This window comes from Ascaphus truei, chromosome 13 (assembly GCF_040206685.1).
Source record: "Ascaphus truei isolate aAscTru1 chromosome 13, aAscTru1.hap1, whole genome shotgun sequence".
NCBI lineage: Eukaryota > Metazoa > Chordata > Amphibia > Anura > Ascaphidae > Ascaphus > Ascaphus truei.
The window spans coordinates 47796068-47817423 of NC_134495.1; the positions used below are offsets into that span (position 1 = coordinate 47796068).

The 21356-nt window shown below is 41.6% G+C and overlaps 1 protein-coding gene across 1 annotated transcript; it reads left to right on the forward strand.

Moving 5' to 3' along the window:
* The first annotated feature begins 1867 nt into the window (after positions 1–1867).
* On the forward strand, positions 1868–2800 carry LOC142464655 (olfactory receptor 4E2-like). Its single transcript, XM_075568016.1, has one exon. The coding sequence runs from the start codon at positions 1868–1870 to the stop codon at positions 2798–2800; it is 933 nt and encodes a 310-aa protein (XP_075424131.1).
* The last annotated feature ends 18556 nt before the right edge of the window (positions 2801–21356 follow it).

Sequence of the window (21356 nt, forward strand, 5' to 3'; positions counted from 1 at the left end):
ATTTGGGCACCATTCCTTAGAAAATACATTATGGAACTAGAGAGAGTGTAGAGAAGTGCCACCAAATTAATAAAGGGGACAGACAACCTATGAAGAGAGGCTAGCTAAATTAGATTTATTCACACTAGAAAAGTTTAATATAAGAGGGGATATGATAACTACAGTATATACAAATATATTCGGGGACAATACAAAGAGCTGTCAAACGAACTATTCATCCCACGGGCAGTACAAAGGACTCGGGGCAATCCCTTAAGGTTGGAGGAAAGGAGATTTCACCAGCAACACAGGAAATGGCTCTTTACAGTAAGGGCAGTTAAAATGTGGAATGTATTACCCATGGAGACTGTGATGGCAGATACAATAGATTTGTTAAAACAAAAAGGTTGGACATCTTTTTAGACTGGAAAGGTATACAGGGATATACCAAATAAGTATTCATGGGAAAGATGCTGATCCAGGAATTAATTCAATTGACAATTCTTGGAGTCTGGGAGGAATTTATTTTTCCCCTAATCAAATATCATTGGATGATATGACACTAGGGTTTTTTTGTTTGCCTTCCTCTGGATCAATAAGTAAGTATAGGTATAGGATAAAGTATCTTTAGTATAGGTTGAACTTGATGGATGTACGTCTTTTTTCAACCTCATCTACTATGTAACTATGTAACTATGTAACTATGTAACTAAATGTTACCCTGATCTTCTATGGAAGCGTAATCCTTTGGTGGCCCTCATATCAGTCAGAGCCTCAAGTTCTATATATTGTCTTCATTTCTTAAATCACGCAGAAGTCAGCTAAAATCTTACATGAATATTACATGGAAGTGAAACATAAACTAAAAATATAGCGCAATGTGTCTTGTTTTGTTTTTTTAAATAAAATATCAATATGGTGCATTTTACCCAGCAATTAGCAAAACAACATATTGTTACAGTATTGAGACATATTACACTATGTTTTTGTCGCGTTCTTTTTTCCTTTTTGCTCTTTTTCCACTGTTGGTGTTTTTCCATCTATGACCGTATTGGATCTGTGCCTCAGAAAAACGTCTTCCAAATACTTGCTGTATTTTCCAGATTTGTTGAAAGATCAGTAGGGGATGTGGGCACCATTTCTTTTTAACTATATGAATAATCTTTGGTATATTTTCTAATCTTGTAATTGTACAATATATGTTATCTTTAGATTTATCACTGGGTGATTAGTTGTAGTATTAGTATTAATTAGTATTAGTTGTGGTATTATTTGTAGTGCTTAAAATCTCTTTTTAAAGAATGGCTGTATGTATGCAGGAGGGTATAAGGGTATTGTACAGCTTGCTATGTGTGCAGGAGAGTATACTGGTATTGTAAAGCTTGTTGTGTGTGCAGGAGGGTATATTGGTATTGTACAGCTTGCTATGTGGACAGGAGAGTATACTGGTATTGTACAGCTTGCTACGTGGACAGGAGGGTATACTGTTGTGCAGGGAGGTATAATGGTATTTTACAGCTTGCTATGTGTGCTGGAGGGTATACTGTATTGTTCAGCATGCCATATGTGCAGGAGGGCAGGCTGGTATTGCACATAATGCCAAGACCTTCCAAACTTAATCTTCTATTAGCATAAATTATGTATCTGAAAATGGAGAGTACATTTTTTAACAGGCTGCTGTGTGTGCAGAGCGCTACTTGGGATAAGCACAGGGTAATGTGTACAAAAATTGGTAGTTATTAGTGCAGGATACATCAATTATTCCTCTTCAAATTCATACTTACAGTACATTACTTTTTTAACACTTCTATTTGAAGTGCACGCCCATCCATGTAATCCTCTAATCTGATATAATTTCCAGGTGCTCTCCGCAGTCTGATGTTCTTCAATGAAAAACTCAAATTCAACAGCAGTGACAGAATTTGTGTTTGTGGCCTTTACAATCTCCCCAAATCTCAAACTCTTGGTCTTCTCAATCTTCCTGTTTATCTACTCTTTGCTCCTGTGTGGGAACATCCTAATCATGATAACCATCAGAGTTGAGCCTCGTCTCCATTCCCCCATGTACTTCTTCCTGGGCAAATTGGCCTTCATAGACCTCTGCTATTCATCTGTGACCGTACCCAAAATGTTGGTGGACTTCCTGTCGGATCAAAAATCTATCTCCTACAATGGATGCATCACTCAGCTGTACTTCTTCCACTTCTTTGCCTGTGCTGAATGCTTCCTATTCTCAGCCATGGCATATGATCGCTATGTGGCCATCTGCAGACCATTGCACTACTCCACCATCATGAGTAGACAACTGTGTTTTCTGATGGCGGCAGCAACCTGGGCTATTAGTTTTGTCCATTCCAACATTCAGACAGCCTTAACCATAGGGTTGCCATTCTGTGGGCCTAATGAGATTAATAGCTTCTTCTGTGATGTACCACCACTCATCAGACTGGCTTGCACCGACACCACAATGATTGATGCTATGATAGTGGCCAACAGTGGCATTGTATCCCTGAGCTGCTTTCTAGCCGTCTTGATTTCTTACATTGGCATAACCTCTACAATATTACAAATACGGACAGCTAAAGGGAGGCGTAAAGCCTTCTCCACCTGCGCCTCTCACCTCATTGTGGTGACTTTTTTCTTTGGTCCTTGTGTCTTCATCTACATGAGGCCATCCAAAACCTTCTCAGCTGATCAAGTGGTCACAGTGTTCTACACAATCATAGCACCCATGCTGAACCCCATCATTTATACCTTGAGGAATGAGGAGGTCAAGACATGCATGAAGAAAGTCTGGGGGAGGAGAGTGGTGTCTCCGTGAAACGCATGGGAAGGTATGCCTTGGGAATATGCATTTTTTATTTCAGGGGTGCAGTAGCTGAAAATAAAAATGGTGTCCTTGTTTGTGTGATATGATGATGATAAAAATGTCCTGTTCTTTGATTATGACCCAGGAGACAAATTAAAAGGAGGTGATGAAATCCGCTGAAGTAAAACCATTTAACCCACTGCCTAATGTTTTTGCTGGAATATAACATAGATTTTGTTAATGCCTTAGACCTGATGCAAATTAATTAAATAAAAAGGAACAATGTAATTGGTGCAGTTGATTTTAAATTCATATCTGAATGGATGTTTTGTCACGTCCCTTTCTTTCTCCATTCCCATTCACGGCACAGCTAACATTAGTCGCTTCTTCCTCCGTAATATTGCCAAGCGACTGCTAAAACTTTCCTGTATGCACTTCTCCTCTCTCATCGGGATTACTGTAAAACTGCTAACAGTCCTCTTGGCGGCAAAACATTCTCCTTTCCAATCAATCCAAAATTCTACTGCTAGATAATGTCTCTTTTCTCAAAGCAGTCTCTTCTCCTCCTTAAATCCCTCTCCTGGCTTCCCATCAAGTTTCGGATCACCTACAAAGTTCTCCTTCTGACAGAGGAGAAAATGTCCATGTCACTGGGTAGAGAGGGGCAACATTTGGTGGGCAAATTTGAATCTGCAGGATCCTTTGGTCTGCGGATCTAAGTGGATCAATCCCAAAAAGGGCGATTCATGTTTTGCAGATTTTTTTATTATTACCAATACACTCCGTGGATTCTGCAACCTGTGGATGGATTTGTAGAATTCTATCCACAGATTCAGCAATCCGTTCTTAAGAATGCGCCAACAGATTGCTGAATAAGCGGATTGGATTCTACAAATCTGTCAACAGATTGTATCCAATGGCAGATTTTGGTGAATCCACGTGGATTAAAACCGACCAAATCCGCTTGCGAATTTTACACCACAAAATTGATTTTGGGGGAGGGGATTTGTGAGAAAATCCAGGAAACAGATTTGAGTGGATTGGCCCATCTCTAGCGCTAGGGGACAGTGTGGATTGTGGCCCAGGAGAATTAATGCTATTGGGTCCATGCTTCTGAATGGGACCACCCCCTGCTGCATCAATCCTCCACTTGTACAGTAACCCCTTTACCTGATCTCTTCTCCACGTGCTGTCGTCACCTGCCTGCAGCCGGCACTTTCTCGCCCAGCTCCAGCACTGTCCATCCCCCTCATTACTGTATGTAGATATCTGAATGTGGGTATCTAGTGGGTATCTACTACATAGGGGGAAAAACTATAGAACCATATTCGGTCAACTACATCATCAAGGGGTTTTGACAGGACATTTAATATTGTCAAACCCCCTTGATGACGTAGCTGAAGGATTAAGGTTCTACAGTATATTATTCCCCCTCATAATGTAGATACCCATATTTGGTTATGTACATCATCAAGGGGTCATTGGCAGTTCAAAAATAGGGGGAGTGAGTGCCGACAACTGCAGGCAGGTGAAGACAGTGGAGCACTGGAGATCAGGTATGTGGAACCCCTCATACCGCCTCTCTGCTCGCTCATGCAGAAGAAGAGAAGAGCAGATATGGGGGGTTATTACACAGATATCAGTAAAGTATTAATGCTGTGGGGGTCCAATTTAGAAGCATGGACTCCCCCAAGCATTCATCCTTTCTGTTTTCAGTTTCCGAGTCAGCATGGTATGATTGCGGCACCAAAAAAAGTAAGTCTGACCACATCTGTTCCTTCAAGGCTCTCCACTCATGTGCTCCTCCCTACATATCAACTTTGACCTTTCGCTATTCTGTTGCTCATCTCCTGGACTCTACTCATAACTTTCTCCTTTCCACCCCTCTCACCTCTACTGCTCTCTCTTGCAATAAACATTTTTCTCTCACTGCCCCCTTACCTGTAGAACTCCCTCACACTTAATATACGCCAAGCACCTTCTCTCCCCACCTTTAAAACTCAGCTCTTAAATGAAGCATTTCAATTGCCTAGACTACTAGCTACTGCCTCACACCACAGTTGCTACTATCACCTATTGTGGCCAAGCACTGCCATCTACTGCACATATTCCCTCACCTGCTGTCTCTGTAAGTTTCCCACTTTACCACTTAGATTGTAAACTCTCCGGGGCAGGGATTTATTTTCCTGTTGTCTGACTTTGGTTCGCTTATTGTATTATAATTCCTTAATTTCCAATTCATATGTAAGCATTCAAATAACAAATAAGAACAAATGATCAAGGTTTGCTCTGTCCTACAAGCTTTCCTGTGCTGGTTGTAAATGTTTTAACTGGATCCTGTAAGTCTTGTAGAATATCTTGAAATGCAAATGTCTTTTCCATCCTACTAAATCATGGCCTAATCCAACCAGAGATCTGCATGTGTCTCAGTCAGGCACAAAAACAAAAAATAAAATCCCCAAAAGGGTGCAATAGGGCCCAAGATGATGACCAAGCATAAAATAAATGTACACATGTATGGGGAAGAAATGCACATTGTGAGCAATTGGTTGGATTAAGTTTACGGCTGAAATGGTGTTGGAAACAACACTGAGATTATATGCAATGTACACTGTCTGATTTTGTTTCTTCCTTTTGGCTGTATGAGTTGAAAACTGAATACACAATTGGGTACAATCTCTCGGAGTGTGTGACTGTTTATTTAGTGGTATTGGTAACATACAACAGGTAGAGAACATTAAAGGTATGTGTGAGCACCCAATACTTGTTGGGCTTCTTGCCATTGGAGAGATTAATTATTCTGAAAGGATATCACCATGAGAATAACCTAGCTCTTGAGATCAAAATAGTTCAATATACTGTGCTTTTTTAAAAGCTTTTTTGGACTTCTGTGGAAGGAATTTTCAGTGCTGCACCGGATAATGCATTGCTGTTGCTGCATTATCACATATATTTTGTATGTATTCACTTTATTGTTCACAGTTATACTTATAATATTTATGTTTATCATTTAGTTCAGTAGTGTAGTGCTAAAGAGTAGTTTAGTCTCACATTCTAACTCTTGAGAGCCTTATACACCTGGTAATGCTGTAACCGTCTTTATACTGCACCGACACACTTTATTCGAGCAAATACCCAGTATGTACCTGGCAGATACCTGGAATGCGCCGCTCCTCACCTCTGACAAGCCCCGTTGCGTTTGCTTTCCCAGCCTGGGTTCATGCCTGGCTGACGGGCGGCTGATCTGTTAAATGATAATGATTAGGATTTAATAGGCTGCAATGCTTCGCGTGTCTACCAGATGGCATAAATTCATGAATTGTAATGCAGTATATATATATATATATATACAGTGCAGTATTGCAGCCAGCGGGAATAAAATGCTTCAATCCCTGCTTGGAAAATACCTCAATGCACTCGGGCAGAAAACAGTCACAAACCTCAATACACCCGGGTATACCCGAATTCGTGGGACTAGCCGAGCTCGAATAAAGTGTGTCGCCAGTGTAGGGTGATTTCTACAAAGCAAAATAGCCAACGTCTACTGAGTGTCTTTATCACAGGGGTCAAGGGAGACCAGTACTTTTAATACTTTTACCTTCCGGGATCAATTCACTAGGCCGAACAAGGTAGTGGACTAAAATTAGGTTTATTCTGGTGAGACCAGCAGACATACAAATAATACACAAATACAAGAAATACAGGTGCGCCGATGAGAATTCTAAAACTTATCTGGGGCAATCACCAACATGACTTTGGAAACAGTCTATAGTGTACCTCCAAGGGTTGAGAGAAGTTGCATTTTGTATTATTCACATGTCACTCTATTGGAATGAATTTTTTCACTGTTTATTAATTATCACTGTATTCATTGATTTATTCAATGAGCACATTTTGGGGTATAGATAGAGCGCCATCCAGTGCCTTTTTATATGACTCAGGTACATGCTGGGTACATGCTGCACATTTCAGTGACATTTCTGCAGACAGACTAAGCCCATCCGCTTAACACAGCGGGGGTCCCTGGCAGTCACATTCAAACTGTTAATCCGATGGGCCATTAGTCTTTCTGCAAAAATCTCACTGAAATGTGCAGCATGTTGGTGATTGCCCCAGATTTTTCAAGGCAAGTTTTAGAATAAAGGTTGGTGCAGAAGTACACACTTAACTGGAGGTCTGGGGGGAGTCTCTAGCCTCAACTAGGTGCAGGATGCCTGCTTCAGAGGGCTTACCCTGTCCGCTTCATGTCCATGGACTCCATGGTACTCTTTACGGGCAAGATACCAGGCTATACCCGCTAACCGTGAGCGGGGCAAAAGCTGGAACTTGGCCGCAATCTGAGAACTTGTCCTCAGCTAAGCCAGGCTTCTCCGGCAACTCTGTGCTGAGGCCTTTGCAATTCGGAGCAAAGCACTTTTGAAAAGCCTGCCAGCGCTTCACTGGACCAAGTTCAAGATTGTCTGGTTCTCTGATTGGCCAGTCCCCTTACATAGACCTCGCTGTTCTATGTTCAACATGGAGAAGGGGCTGGCAACCAATCAGAGCACAGATCGTAGCTGTACCAGCCAATCAGAGCTGGAGGCTCATCTGACTGTATGTATCAGTGGAGGGGGGGGGTGTCGAGGAGTCCCAGGGTGACGGAAAGTGGGAAATTCAAACTGGCCAATGGGAATTGTGCCTATCAGCAATGGTTGGGTTGGCTGCACAGAGTCTCGGAGAACAAAGTGTCTCCCCCGCAGGGAGCCTTTGTCTCCAGACCTGGTACCCCACCCTTCCCCGCTCACCAAACATTCTGACACCTCTCGAATTCCGTTCTCCTCTTTTTTTTTTTTTACCGGATTTTCCTTTCAGTTTTGGCGTCTAGAAGTGGGAAGTTCACAGAGGTTGTGAGTATATATGTAAATTTTTATATATGATGCTTCACCCCCTCTGGGAATTTAATAGACCTAAATTGTGACTGAAGAATTGGGATAGGCCCTTTTAAACAGAATTTTTGGTAAGAGTCCAGTAAATTCTGTGCACGACTGGACTGTTATCTCTGATCTAGCTGAACAACCATTGTATATTGTGTAAGTATAAATATTGCAATTATTTGTCATAATTAAGCTGTTTTTCTTTAAGCTACTAATGGGTGCTTGCATGAGTAAGAATGACTCTGGACGGAAGCCTAGGAATGTACAATTTTTAAATGCGAGTGTAAATCTGGTCTGATTCCTGAGGAATTTGTTGCTCAGACAGCTAGTCATTACCCGTTTTGTCGAATATGCAGAAGGTTGTTCTCGGCAGAATAATGGTGTCTGTTTTAATTGTGGTGGTTTTGGTCATTGGCAGAGAGTGTGCCACTATCAGTCAGAAGCAGGGAAGTGCTGCTTTGCCCGTGGGGGCTCAGAGTGAAAGTCTCTGTAAAAAAAAAAAAAACACCGCTACTTTATGTAAAGCTTGTTTGTAACCCTGATGAATTTTTTCTTGAATGATTTCTTGTGTGAAAGATACTCTGTGGTCATGCTGATTAACATCTGTACAAAAAATATGAATATTAGTTGCTCATGATGAAATCTAAATTTTAAAGGTTTTAAAAAAGGTGTACACCGAATAAGGGAGAAATATCTCACAACGGAAGGGGAGTATATTCAGCTCGGTCCCTGGTTATAGTTTGAAAGGTTTATTCGTCCTGGCCAGGCGGATACTTTTTAAACCGGACACATTTCTTTTCGTTTGCGGTATTTCTGTCTTAATAAAAGGAGGGGCACAGCCTCTCTCTTACAGTTTAAAGAATGCGAAGCATTCACATTAAAATTAACTAGCTGTGCTTAAGCAGTTTAATCATGAGAACAAGGTAATGTAGAACTGTCTTCTTTTCCGTAAAGCAGTAAGATAACACATTTCAATTTTATTTCTACAGGATTAAGATATATTTGGGGCTGTTTTTGTTTAAAATGCTTGTAAGAGCTCATAAGCACTGTTTGAATTAATATATTGTATTATATATGTATATAACGCCATTAATGTACATAGCGCTTCAAAAGGAGGGTGTCCGTGGTGTGAGCGGAGTGTGATGATATCTGTATTTAGCAGCATGGAGATCAGTTATTTTAGCGAGAATTGTCTCCGTTAAATAAGCAGTGTAGAAGCCATACAAGACAGGTAGGGTCAAGCTTGCTGTTTATTTAGTCATGGTATAACTGTTGCATGTTTGAAGATATTTTGTTTAGTTTAAGAAAGGACATATTTAAAACGGGATAGCAATTGTATTGATGGAAGTTTGCAGGAGTATGAGATTTCTTTCAGAAGGGATTCAGGGGAATGAATGAAAGAATGTTGCATGCTCTTGTAAGCATAGACTTGGTGTTTATAAGTAATTTAAAATATTCCCGTTATTTAATTTTGGAAAGACCATACAAAATGCAGTTTTAGGACAGCGTGGAAAGCTTCATATTTAACATTAAACTAATGTTACAATCCTCTGCGTGAGGATTAATCCAGCAGTTAATATGAATTAGACAGTGAAACCCATTGTCCGTTATCTGTACTGTGAAATTTCTGGCTGTTTCCCAGAAAGAAAAAAAAAAAAAAAAAAAAAAAGGCGCTTTGAAAATTATTATTTTTTTTCTTTTTAAAGTCAGAGTGTCTTTTAAAGTGAATGCTGGCCGTGTGCTCAGCACTTTGCAAAGAGTTCAAAATTATTTGTCTATTTTAAAAGGAAATCTTTTGTTCAGGATTTCAGGATTTTTCTTATATTATAAATGCCACAGTTGTTAAAAGACCTACTGCAGGCTTTTTCTTTTAACACAAGCAGTAAATATTTTTATAGTCACTACACATACAAATCTATTTATCAGTTTAATTTTGCTATATATCAAAGCAACCTGTTTTCATAACTATTTTTGTGTTTTTGTATTTTTGTTCACATATATAGATTATATATGAACAAAGGAGGGGAGATACATACATAGGTTATTGAAGGTCTCTCTGAAATCCCTATAGAGGGATTTGATATGAACTTGATATGTTGTAAATGATATACAATGCACAGCAGGTTCAGAATTTATTATAGCAATGTTAACTCCAAGAGCTGACAGGCCCCTGGTAAATAATAATACCTTTGCAGATGTCACAGCAAAGCAGGTAGCAAGCCGTCCCTATGTTGAGGGATATATGATATGTGCCAAATTTATAATTTTGTAACCATTTATTTGTTTTTGGGTATGTCCTGGAAATAGAGTTAAAGGACAGGGGATATATAGTTGCATGGGTGAGCAGGGTATATATTATATACAGGGCATTGCACTTTTTTTTTTTAGCAGAATAGTTACAGTGGAGTGTTTGAAGTGAAAGCCAGGAGTGACTGTGGATGTGGGACAATAGCCATGAGTGCAGGCTGTTGGGATGCTTGACTTGTGGGGCGAGTTTTAAGGTTAGTTAGTATTAAATGACTTAAAAGGTTGACACCATTTGCATCAGAGAAAATGGCAGATGGCAGTTAGGTATGAATGAGAGTAAGTGTGTATTGGGAGAAGAGAGATTGATTTGTAATTTGAGACAGTATTTTTGTCCCCATTTTTGTAGATTGGGACAACTCTAGCAGTTTTCCAGGTCTTAGGGATATGGCCTGCAGACAGGATAGAATTGATTATGGAAGCAATTGGTTTGGCACAGGTTGAGGTACCAAGTTTTAGGAACTTAAATTGTAGCAAAGTCAAGTCCATATTGGTTGCTTAGTTTAAAATTTGAGGAGCATTAATAGGGAATATCTCTGTTTAATATTGCGGATGCTAATAATAGTAGTAACCATATTAATACAAGAATTTATTTCTAGGTATAAATTCTCTCCCTATGAGACACTTATGGGATGAGTTATGACCATCAGTAGTTCAAAGTAACGAATTAAGGACCATGTTATTGGTAATAAAACAATTAATAAGTATTGCATGCAACTAATATATATTTTTGAGTCTTTCTAGGCACAGGTTAAAGCTGAAAGTGCACCAACGCAAGACGAGTTAATGGTCAAGCATTTTCTACGCAAGCACGCTCTTCATCCCAGATGAAAAGGCCATTTAAATGCTACTCATCACCAGCATTGCAGTAAAAAAAAATTATCATCATGGATACACATCACGCACGTCAAAATAGTGCCAGTCTAAGCACAAACAGCTAATAAAGACAAAGACATAGCACCTGCAAATAAGTGTTTTGATGGACACAATACTCTCTGACCACTAATCAAGGGAGAAAGGTTATAGGCAAAAATGTCCAGGCCTCAACACACGAACTTTGAACTTTTTATTTTTACAGGTTTTTATTATTTTTCAGTTACAATGTATGCTCCATTATGTTTGTGTAAGTGGCGTCCCATAAGGATGACAAAATAGTATAAGGTATTATTTGTTTAACTTTGTTTATTTTGTTTGGATTTCTAGGTTAATAGAATCTCCCTGCAGAATGATATCCTGGTGGGAGAATGCTTTATCAGTCAAACACACGGTTATGTTAATTGCTCACAGGTAGAGTAAGAAACAGGAGAAATGAACCCAATACACAAGTGCTAAAAAGTAGTCTATGGGAAGAATATGTTTCAAGGAATTTATTCCCAAATGTAGGAGTTGGGTTACTGTATGACAGGTTTACAGGGATATCCTAAATCATACAGCCACAGACATTTACTCATTTAACCAAGAATAGGTTTAGTTTAAATTAATGACCCCGCAGAATAAAATAGCTCTAGACTATATTTTAACCTCAAAAGGAGGGGCATGTATGCGCCCTAGTTAAAGCGCAATGTTATGTATTTTATCCAGGATTTAGGGACCATGGGGACTTGGTGGTTGGATTGATTTGCTTTGAGCGAAGCTAGCGAATGTTTTTGTATGTGTGTGTTTGTCCTACTCATTGCTCTCTATGTATTAAGTACAGCAAAACTCTGATCCAGAAGTGCGTTGCAACCCCCACCGACGCTATGCCTCTCTGCGGTGATGATGTCGCCAGTCCCCCAGAAGAAGAGACCAAAGAAGAAATCAACTGGGCTGATATAATGGCCAGAAAAGAAAGGAATGAAGTTATTCACAACTTGGACATCTTGGTCCATCAGGACTATGAAATGGTTAACTGTTTTGTTCCTTAAATAGACTGTCTCTTAAGGATATGGGGGGACTGAGAAGACTGGATATGAGGAAGGTGGGAGGTCACAAAGGGACGTGAGTCAACCACAAGGAAAGGATCACAAGTCAGACATTTTGACCATAGCAGCCATCTTGGTCCGTTTTGCCATTCTGAGTAAATGCAGTATGAAAGATGTGTGCAAGAAGAATGTTTGTGCAGTCGCTCTTAGCAGAAATTAACCCCCACCAATTCTCACAAATAGCTGACCCTTAGATTATGTGACATATTGAGATGTAAGCCATTTTCTAATCTATAGAAATATTTAATGATATATATATATATATATATATATATATATATATATATATATATATATATATATATATATATATATATTGGTTGTGTGGCATGTGGGCCACTAAGATTGTACCCTGCAATCACACTGCCCTTTGTTATCTGGGTTTCATTCTTCCCACTTTCTATGTATCTGACACGTTACCCCAAGGGAAGCTGAGAAATCGAAAAGATCTGACCAGGACCATTAGTCCAACCCGCATTGCAGCTGGGGTTTTTATACCTAGTTTAGGTGTTCTGGATCTCTGTTCTAAATTAAGTGTGCTGATCGTAAATATTGATGATGCTCTTAATCAGAAAAGTGATGCTATCATCCGTTTGACTAATGAACAAGAGCATATCCAAACAGTAAAACAGTATTATTACAGAATAGAATGGCTCTTGATTATCTGCTAGCCTCACAAGGAGGTGTTTGTAAACTTGTAGGACAGAAGTGCTGTGCCTATATTGAAGACGAGTCTGGCGCTATTCATAAAGATATGGATAAGTTACAGGAAATTCAGGCAAGGATGCGTAAAGAATCCTCAGGCCTTAGCTTAAATTGGATGTCAGGTCTCACTAGTTGGATCGGAGAATTGGGTATGAAAATTCTCTATGGTTTTATTGTAGTGATTAGTATAATCGCAGCAATTTTTGTTATTTTTCACTGTGCTAAGTGTGCAATGCTTTCATTTGTCTCAAGGAAACCTTCAGTTTCATCTCACGCCATGTATGCAACTAATAATTCATATGTGGCCATGAACAGAGTCTATGATACTATTGGTCCCCATAAGGCCATAGTCATAGAGAAGCGTACCTAGTAAGGGTATTTGTTCTATTAGAGAACAAAAAGGAGGGAATTGTTAGGACCAATATGTCAGGCCCAGAATGTGCACTCATGTTAAGCTTCCATTTTGTCTGGTCATAACTAGTTAAGATTCTGTAGTCAGCCTTTTGCTGAAATATAATTCCTGAATGCACTCAGTTTCTCTGCTAAATTGCATTTCATTCTCCCTGGCCAGGATATTACTAGATACTTTTGTGAGGTCAATTTCCTGGTGTTTTAGTAGAATATAATAGAATGGTTCTCTGCAAGAAGCAAGAATAATGTAATAAAAGTTGCTAAGACTCAAGGTCTCTTTTGATAACAGACAATGAATAAGCTATGTATTCAGAACATTGCTTGTATTGAAAAAAGACACGTCTCAAAAGTCACGCCACTAATATGTCCTGCCCCTAAATCACGCCTTTAATCAAAGCTACGCCCAAGACACACCTAGTATACGCCCAGGACACGCCTATGTTACGCCTCTAACCAATATCTTTTTTTATTCTGTATAAAAACCATTACCCTATGAGTAATAAATTGAGACAAAGGATTTGAAACCTGGCGTGCGTTACGTTTCATTTTGTTCGTTTCCCAGGCCTGATAAGGTTCATCAAAGATCGAAGATAACAGTTGCAGGGCGTGAAAGCTTCCTGGGAAGTCTGCTGCAAACAGGTGCAGATAGTGTATCCAGTCACAAGGCTTCAGTGTACCTGGCAGAGGAAAGGTTCCTCTCGGTTCTGGAGCGTGGGTGAAGGAATAACGGATTTTCCTTTCAATGTCCTAATCATTACAACGGTTCTTCCTTATTTCTATTTATTGTGCTTCCTTTTCACACCTGAAATCCGGAAGGTTCATTAACAAAAATGCTTTTAGGATACTTATAAATCTTAAATTTAGAACTGATGATTATCATTTTATATCTTTGATGCTGTTTTTTTTTTCCAAACGGTTTTTATTAGGCATATTCATTTATACATACATTGGGTTACATTACATTTCTGGCCTAATACAAATAGGTATTCCTTGTTCGGTTGGGGGGGGGGGGAGAAAGCACACTCAGGGCCACTTTATGGTCCATGAGGCGTAGAGAAAGAGAGAAAAAGTATGGTGAGAGAGAGGGGGGTGGGGAGTTGGGGAGGGGAGGGGGGGGAGAGTGGTCATCCCTCCCCTTGTCCGGCCGCTCCGCTTCTAATCTCCTCCAATCCTTTACTGTTTCTGTTATGGTGCAAGGGATTCTATTCTGAGTCTTTCTAGTGAATTATCCAGGGTTCCCAGATTTTATAAAACCCTTCGGTAGATCGTTTTAGAAAAGCCGTAAGTTTTTCCATCCTCATTACCTCATTGAGTCTATTTTTCACCTGTTGTTTTGTGGGGGGCGCTTTCTTCTTCCAGGAGTATGCTACCGAGCATCTTGCTGCTGTCAGAATAAAGGAGATTAATTTCCATACTGGCCGATCGATCTCCTCTATCGGTCTGCCCAGTATGACGGTCAGTGGATCCATAGGGATTGTGAGACCTGTGATCTCTTTTATTAAATCTTGTATTATAAGCCAGTATTTTTGAATCTTTGGACATAGCCACCAGATATGGGCCATGTCCCGTCTATGTCCACAGCCTCTCCATCATAGGTCCGATGCCAGAGGGTAGATTTGCTTTAGTCTCACTGGGGTAAGATACCAGTGATACATTATTTTGTAAACATTCTCCTTCACCGTGGTACATATGGATGTTCCTGAGGCCGCATCCTATATGTCTTCCTAGTCCTCCCGGTCTATAACTATGTTCAATTCCGCTGCCCACTTGAGCTTATAGTCGTGTGCGGTTGAATTAGCCGGATTCAACCACGCCAGCATATATTTGCGTTATTAGACCTTTTTGATGTGCTCCGTCCTGACACAGTTTCTCGAATTTTTTGGGAGGGGGAAATTTCAACGTTGGGGACATTTTTTGTAGGAAGTGTCGAATTTAGAGAAATTTGAATGTATCTAGGTGAAGTACCTTCAATTTGGTGCGTAATTCTTGGAGACTCAGGAACTGTCCGTCGCTAGGCAGATCCGCGATCACCCTGACCCCCAATGATTTGAATATGTCGAATTGTTTAGTCTCGCATCCTGGGGGGAATTTTGGATTGTTGAATAGTGGGGTTAGCTGTGAACTGAGGGAGGAGAGCTGGTATTTAATTTTAGTTTTTGTCCATATATCCCATGTGTGTCTCATCACTCCCAGTTCAAATTTAGGCGCCATATCAGTGCCCCTGTCATCGCACCAAAGATAAGCTGGCAGAGAAGGTGTTCTGGAGTATTGAACCGCCGGTGAGTCGACTGTGCCTGCATTGAGAGCGAAGTACTCCCTAAGAGCTGCTTTAATTTCTTTTTCTACTGCCTGGTGGTTCAGTAGGGAGTCGTTCAGCTTCCAAGTGTAGGAGGTCAATTTTTGAAATGGAGTTGACAGAGTGATTGTGATAGGGGCATGATCTGACCACGTAATGGGGCCTACTTCCGAATTGGTGGAGGCTTCGAGAACATTTTTGGTAGCAAAAAAATAGTCTATACGAGAGTATGATTGGTGTGGCGCCGAATAAAATGTGTACAGTAGTCTCTTTAGCCCTGGTGTCGGATTCTCCAAATGTCCATTAAGGAGTAGTCCCTAGTAATCGCTTTAAATTGTCTCTCCATTTTCTGGGAGGATGCGCTTTGTGAGCGATTCAGAGTTGAGACTCTGTCCTCAGTGGAGTTTATCACCACATTAAAGTCCCCACCTATAATCAAAGAGGATAGGTAGTTAGGATCAATCTTCTCTAGTATTGTTTTTAGGAATTCTGTTTGATTTTCATTTGGCGCATAGATGTTGACCAGGGCGATTGTCGTACCCGCGAGTGAGCCATATACCATTAGAAATCTACCCTCTGGGTCTGAAGTCGTTTTGGTAATATTGAATGAGGTTCCTTGTCTGAGTAGAATAGGTACTCCGTGCTTTTTACTGTTAAATGATGAGAAGAAACCCGTCGGGAATACATTGCTAATTAATTTGGGCAGCTCTTGAGATGCAAAGTGCGTCTCCTGGAGGAAGATGATATCTCCCTTAGACCTTTTCAGCTCCTAGAGCGCTAGTCTTCTTTTTCTATTATTGTTCAAACCTTTCACATTCAGTGAAACCAGTTTGATTGCTGATTGACTAGCCATTTGGGTGCTGGAGTGTTGTCACTATTGGGATCGCGCCCTTCCCACCAGGTGGATCCTTATATTGTAGATCAAAGATCGTTTTTATCTCCTCTGGGGGTCGTTTTCTGTATGTGCGGTTCAGGTTGGCTGACGAGGGGTTGGGGTGGTGGGAGTGGGAGTGGGAAGGGGTGAGGGGAGGGTAGGGGAGAGGGGGGAGGAGGGGGGAGGGGTGAGGGGAGGGAGGAGGCGGAAGAGGTGGGGGGGAGGGATACGTATCTTCTGTTATGGGATCTATGTCCCTTATGTATCTAGCTTAGATATCGGCTCTTCTAAGCATTTCCCTGCGGATTGGATCTTGGCACTTATTCTCACTGGTAGAACACTTATGAAATATTAGAGAACATGAGAAAACAGTCCCATTTTCACATTAACATATTATCAACTTCAACAAATAATACTCGGTGGTAACATCAGCGGGGAAGTGGGCAAACAGGGATGTCAGTGTTAACTTATGCGCTGATGCTCCTTCAAACGTGGGAAGGGAAAGAGAACTGATCCCGTTATCCAAACTGTGTCCCGGTCCCTGGGTATTTATACACGGCAGCCGCCGGGCTCAACCCTCTAGTCTGCGGGGTCTCTGTTATGCGGCCTCCTTCCGTAGGGGAGGGAAGGGGGGGTTGGTTTACTCACAGTTTGAGGATTCCTTAATCGGTTGTGGGGTCCCATTCCCTTTCTGGGCTCTCTTTGCTCGCTTAACCCGCCCCCCTTGAAAAACAAGCCTGGAGGCTTCTGCATATGCATGGGCCCACGCAGTCTTCTCTGCAGCGTACAGATCCCCCCCGGCTGCTACTATGCATAAACCCAAAGGCATCGTTCTTACAGAAACATGGCTAACCCCTAATACCCCTGATGCAAATATCACCATTCAGGGATACTCCATTTCTAGGAGAGATAGGTCAAAGAGAGGAGGAGGAGTGTTATTTTATATTGCAGACACTTTACAATTTACACTGTTAAATTGCCCCCCAAGCCCACCCTCTTTTGAAATTCTAGTTGACAAAATCTGCCTCCCCTTTTCTAAGCCCATCTTGCTCGCTGGCGTCTACCGCCCCCCTAAAGCCCCTCTACAATCCCTGACTGATATCACCCAGTTTCTTGGCTCCATTTCCTCTCTGAATGAGAAGAGTGAGCTGCTAGTTCTTGGGGATTTCAACTTCAATTGGCTTGACCCTAAAAACCACAAAATCCAGATTCAACTCAAGTCACTTAACCTATCGCAACTCATTTCCCAACCCACACGGACAAACCTGAAATCGCATAACCATTCCTTGCTAGACTGGATTCTCTCCTCAAACCCCAGCAGAATCCAATCCTCTGGCATCCTTCCTGATATTTTCAGTGACCATGCAATAGTGTACTGTGTAAGGAAAATTAATTCTCCCCATTCGAGCCCTAGAGTTCTCCTCATCAGAACATTTAAGAACTTTAACCCACAACAGTTTCTGGATGACCTTACCAACTGCCCATGGCACAGAATCGATTTAATTCCCGACCCTGACTCTGCGCTCGACTATTTCCAATCCGAGTTCTTAAAACTCTGCGATACCCATGCTCCACTACGCAAAATAAGGGTACGGGGGGCCCACCTTCCATGGGTTACACCTGACCTTATAGCACTCTACCAGTTCAGGGATGCCTTATGGAAAAGCTACAAAGTAACTTGCACCACCAAGGATCTCAATCACTACAGATGCATGCGGAATATATGCACAAGGCAAACAAGGCACGCAAAAGCATAATATTACTCTGACAATCTCCACCAAAATACATCAAACCCAGCTAACTTCTGGAAGGTTATCAACAATATATTCCAGCCTCCTAACCATCAACAACCAAGTAACATCACTAAGGGTGATATTACTCTGACAAACCCCACTGACATTGCAAATGCATTCAATGATTACTTTGTGGGGTGCGCCACTAATTTATTAGTGAAACGCAGCCGAAACTACAAATCTGAATCTCACCCTGGGAGTATCCCTACAGTCCCACCCCTTCCCAACACTGCCCACAAATTTCAATTTGGCCCAGTATCTGAAGAGGAGATTACACAAGCGCTCCTCAAACTAAAACTAAGCAGCCAATGCGGACCTGACTTACTACAATCTAGGTTCCTAGGACTTGGTGCCCCAGCCATTGCCAAACCAATTGCTTCCATAGTCAACTCTATCCTGTCTGCAGGTCATATCCCTAAGACATGGAAAATTGCCAGAGTTGTCCCAATCTTCAAAAGTGGGGACAAAAACATTGTCTCAAACTACAGACCAATCTCCCTTCTCCCAATTCTATCCAAAGTAATGGAAAAATGTGTCCACTCCCAATTAAGCGATTTCTACACCAAGACAAATTTCCCTAGCCAATTCCAATCTGGCTTTCGTCCCAAGCACTCCACCGTAAGTAGTTAATTCTACGAAACTAGTTGGATGTAACATTCTATTGCCTTATATCTGCTTACATTGGCCTTTGTCTATGTATTGGCCTGTCCTGTTTTTATTTCATCCTGTGTGCTGTTTTGGACACTTGTGGGAGATTTTGTAAGACTGTTCAAACTTCCCTATTGAATCCACCACTGCTGTGTAGACAGTGACGTCATTACACAGCGTCCCGCGACGGAGCGGCATCGTGGCACGCTGAGGGCACCCCAGCAAGCTGCGTTTTAACCTCTGTGCAGAGGATACACCTGCCGAGGTACAGGAGCAGCTTCATATCGGCCAGGAAGCAGGAGCGATTTCACCGAGCCCCAGTACCAGCTGCTGAACCTGGCTGCATGAAGGGAAATCCCCTTGGGAGTGAAAAGACTGACGTCCTGCCCCAGAATCAACTGAGCTGCAGCAGCAGAGGGAAGCAAGCACCCGATTCTACAGTTAACAGCTGCCGAGTGGTAAACAGTGTGATACACACTACATGCCTTTTACCAACTTTTTTCATGTACGCAGATATATTACCCCCTTTTTAATTCTATAATATATTGTTGAATTTGCTTCACTATTTGGCGTTGTGCGCTGTTTTCTTTTGTTTCCATTCTCTTAGTATGTGTGGGGTGCTGAGCCACCCCTGCGTTTACAGCTGCAGACGCCATTATCCCCAACACGGTTATGTGGCACTTATTATTTAATGTATAATTATCTCACTGTGGGAGTTGTGGTTTAATTTTTTATTAATTTTTTATCACTAAATTGATGGTATAGTCACTGCACTGTATATATTTATACATTTAAACTTTATAGGTAGTAGCGCACAGTTTTGTTTTTTGTGTTTACTCCACCGTAACTACCCTGCTAAAAGTTTGCAATGAAATCCAGTGTGGAATGGAATGGGGACAACTCACTGGTACAGTATTCCTAGATTTTGCAAAGGCTTTTGACACAGTTGATCATGCTATCCTGCTTAACAAACTCCAGAGCTCTGGAATAGGGAAGCATGCTTTAAACTGGTTTCAGTCCTACCTATCAGGTAGATCCCAACATGTGTCCATCTCAGGCTCTAACTCGAACCCCCTGGATATCACTTGTGGTGTCCCGCAAGGCTCTGTTCTGGGGCCCCTACTCTTCTCAGTGTTCATTAATGATCTTCCCACAGCTTGTATGGAAGCCTCAATACACATGTATGCAGACGACACAATTCTATATGCACACAGCCATAGCCTCTCTGACCTTCAATACATACTTCAGTCTGACTTTTTGAGACTCGAAAACTGGATTTCCCAAAACAAACTGTTTTTAAACACTGACAAGACTGTAACAATGGTATTTGGGACCAACACTAAATTTTTAAAGCTTCCAGCAACTGAGCTCCAGATTAGAACCAACGCCAACACCACCCTAACTCCTGTCACTAGTTTTAAATACCTGGGCTTATGGTTTGACACCCACTTAACATTTGGGATGCACATTGATACCCTGAAAACCAAGACCTATGCCAAACTAGGGGTACTTTACAGGAACAAATCCTCCCTAAGTCTCCTGGTCAGAAAGCGTATCGCACAGCAGATGCTAATGCCAATTATTGACTATTGGGACGTAGTATATGGCTCGGCACCTCAAACCCACCTTAGCAAACTTGACACCCTCTACAATTCAATTTGTCGTTTTGTTCTCCAATGCAGCTACAACACACATCACAGCGAATTGCTCAAAGAACTAGATTGGTCATCACTAGAGTCTAGGCGCAAAGTTCACCTTTCCTGTCTTGCCTTTAAATTCTTCATTGGCAAGCTACCCAGCTACCTGAACAAGCTCCTCACCCCTACCACTTGCAGCACTCATCACCTGAGATCAGACTCCAAAAGACTGTTCATGGTCCCAAGGCTCAACAAAGTATCCGGCTGTTCCTCCTTCTCATACCTAGCACCCCATAACTGGAACAACCTACCAGAGACTCTCACATCCATCACCAGTTTAAGTTCTTTCAAATCTAAGGCTGTCTCACACTTTAACCTGGTCTGTAATTGTTTCATGCGCCCATAATATATATTTCTTTAACTGTGCACACAATGTTTTGTATATAATGTATACCCTGTTCATTTATGAAACTGTATTTGTAACCATATATTATTTGTCTTACTCTATGCCCATGACATACTTGAAAATGAGAGGTAACTCTCAATGTATTACTTCCTGGTAAAATATTTTATAAATAAATAAATACTCGCTCCCCTGGCCGCCCAGCCTGGGCCTCAGGCGAGCAGGGCTTTATATGGCCGGCCTGTTGCAGGACATCTGGGCCTGGAAGGCCGCGGTGACGGTCCGTTGCTGAGGAAGCCGCAAGACGCAGGACAACCAGGGCTGGTGTGCCCCAACCGAGGTACCGTCCCCTCCTGCTCCACTGTCGTCGCAATCCAGAGGTGAGTCAATCAGTGTGTCAAGGATTGGACTTCGTCTGAAGTGGATCCCAGTGGCAGGAACAGCAGGGAGCGAAATAGGGGTCACAAGCAGAGATCAGAGGCAGGCGGCAGGTAGCGAAGTCAGGAAACAAGCAGGGGTCCAAGGCAGGCGGCAGGTAGCGAAGTCAGGAAACAAGCAGAGGTCGGCAACGAGGAAACTGGAACAGGATGATAGCAATAGCTAGGACAGCAGTAAACACAGGA

Bases quoted from the DNA above. Each gene is read 5' to 3' on its own strand.
- LOC142464655 (XM_075568016.1), top strand. From the start codon at position 1,868: ATGAAAAACTCAAATTCAACAGCAGTGACAGAATTTGTGTTTGTGGCC.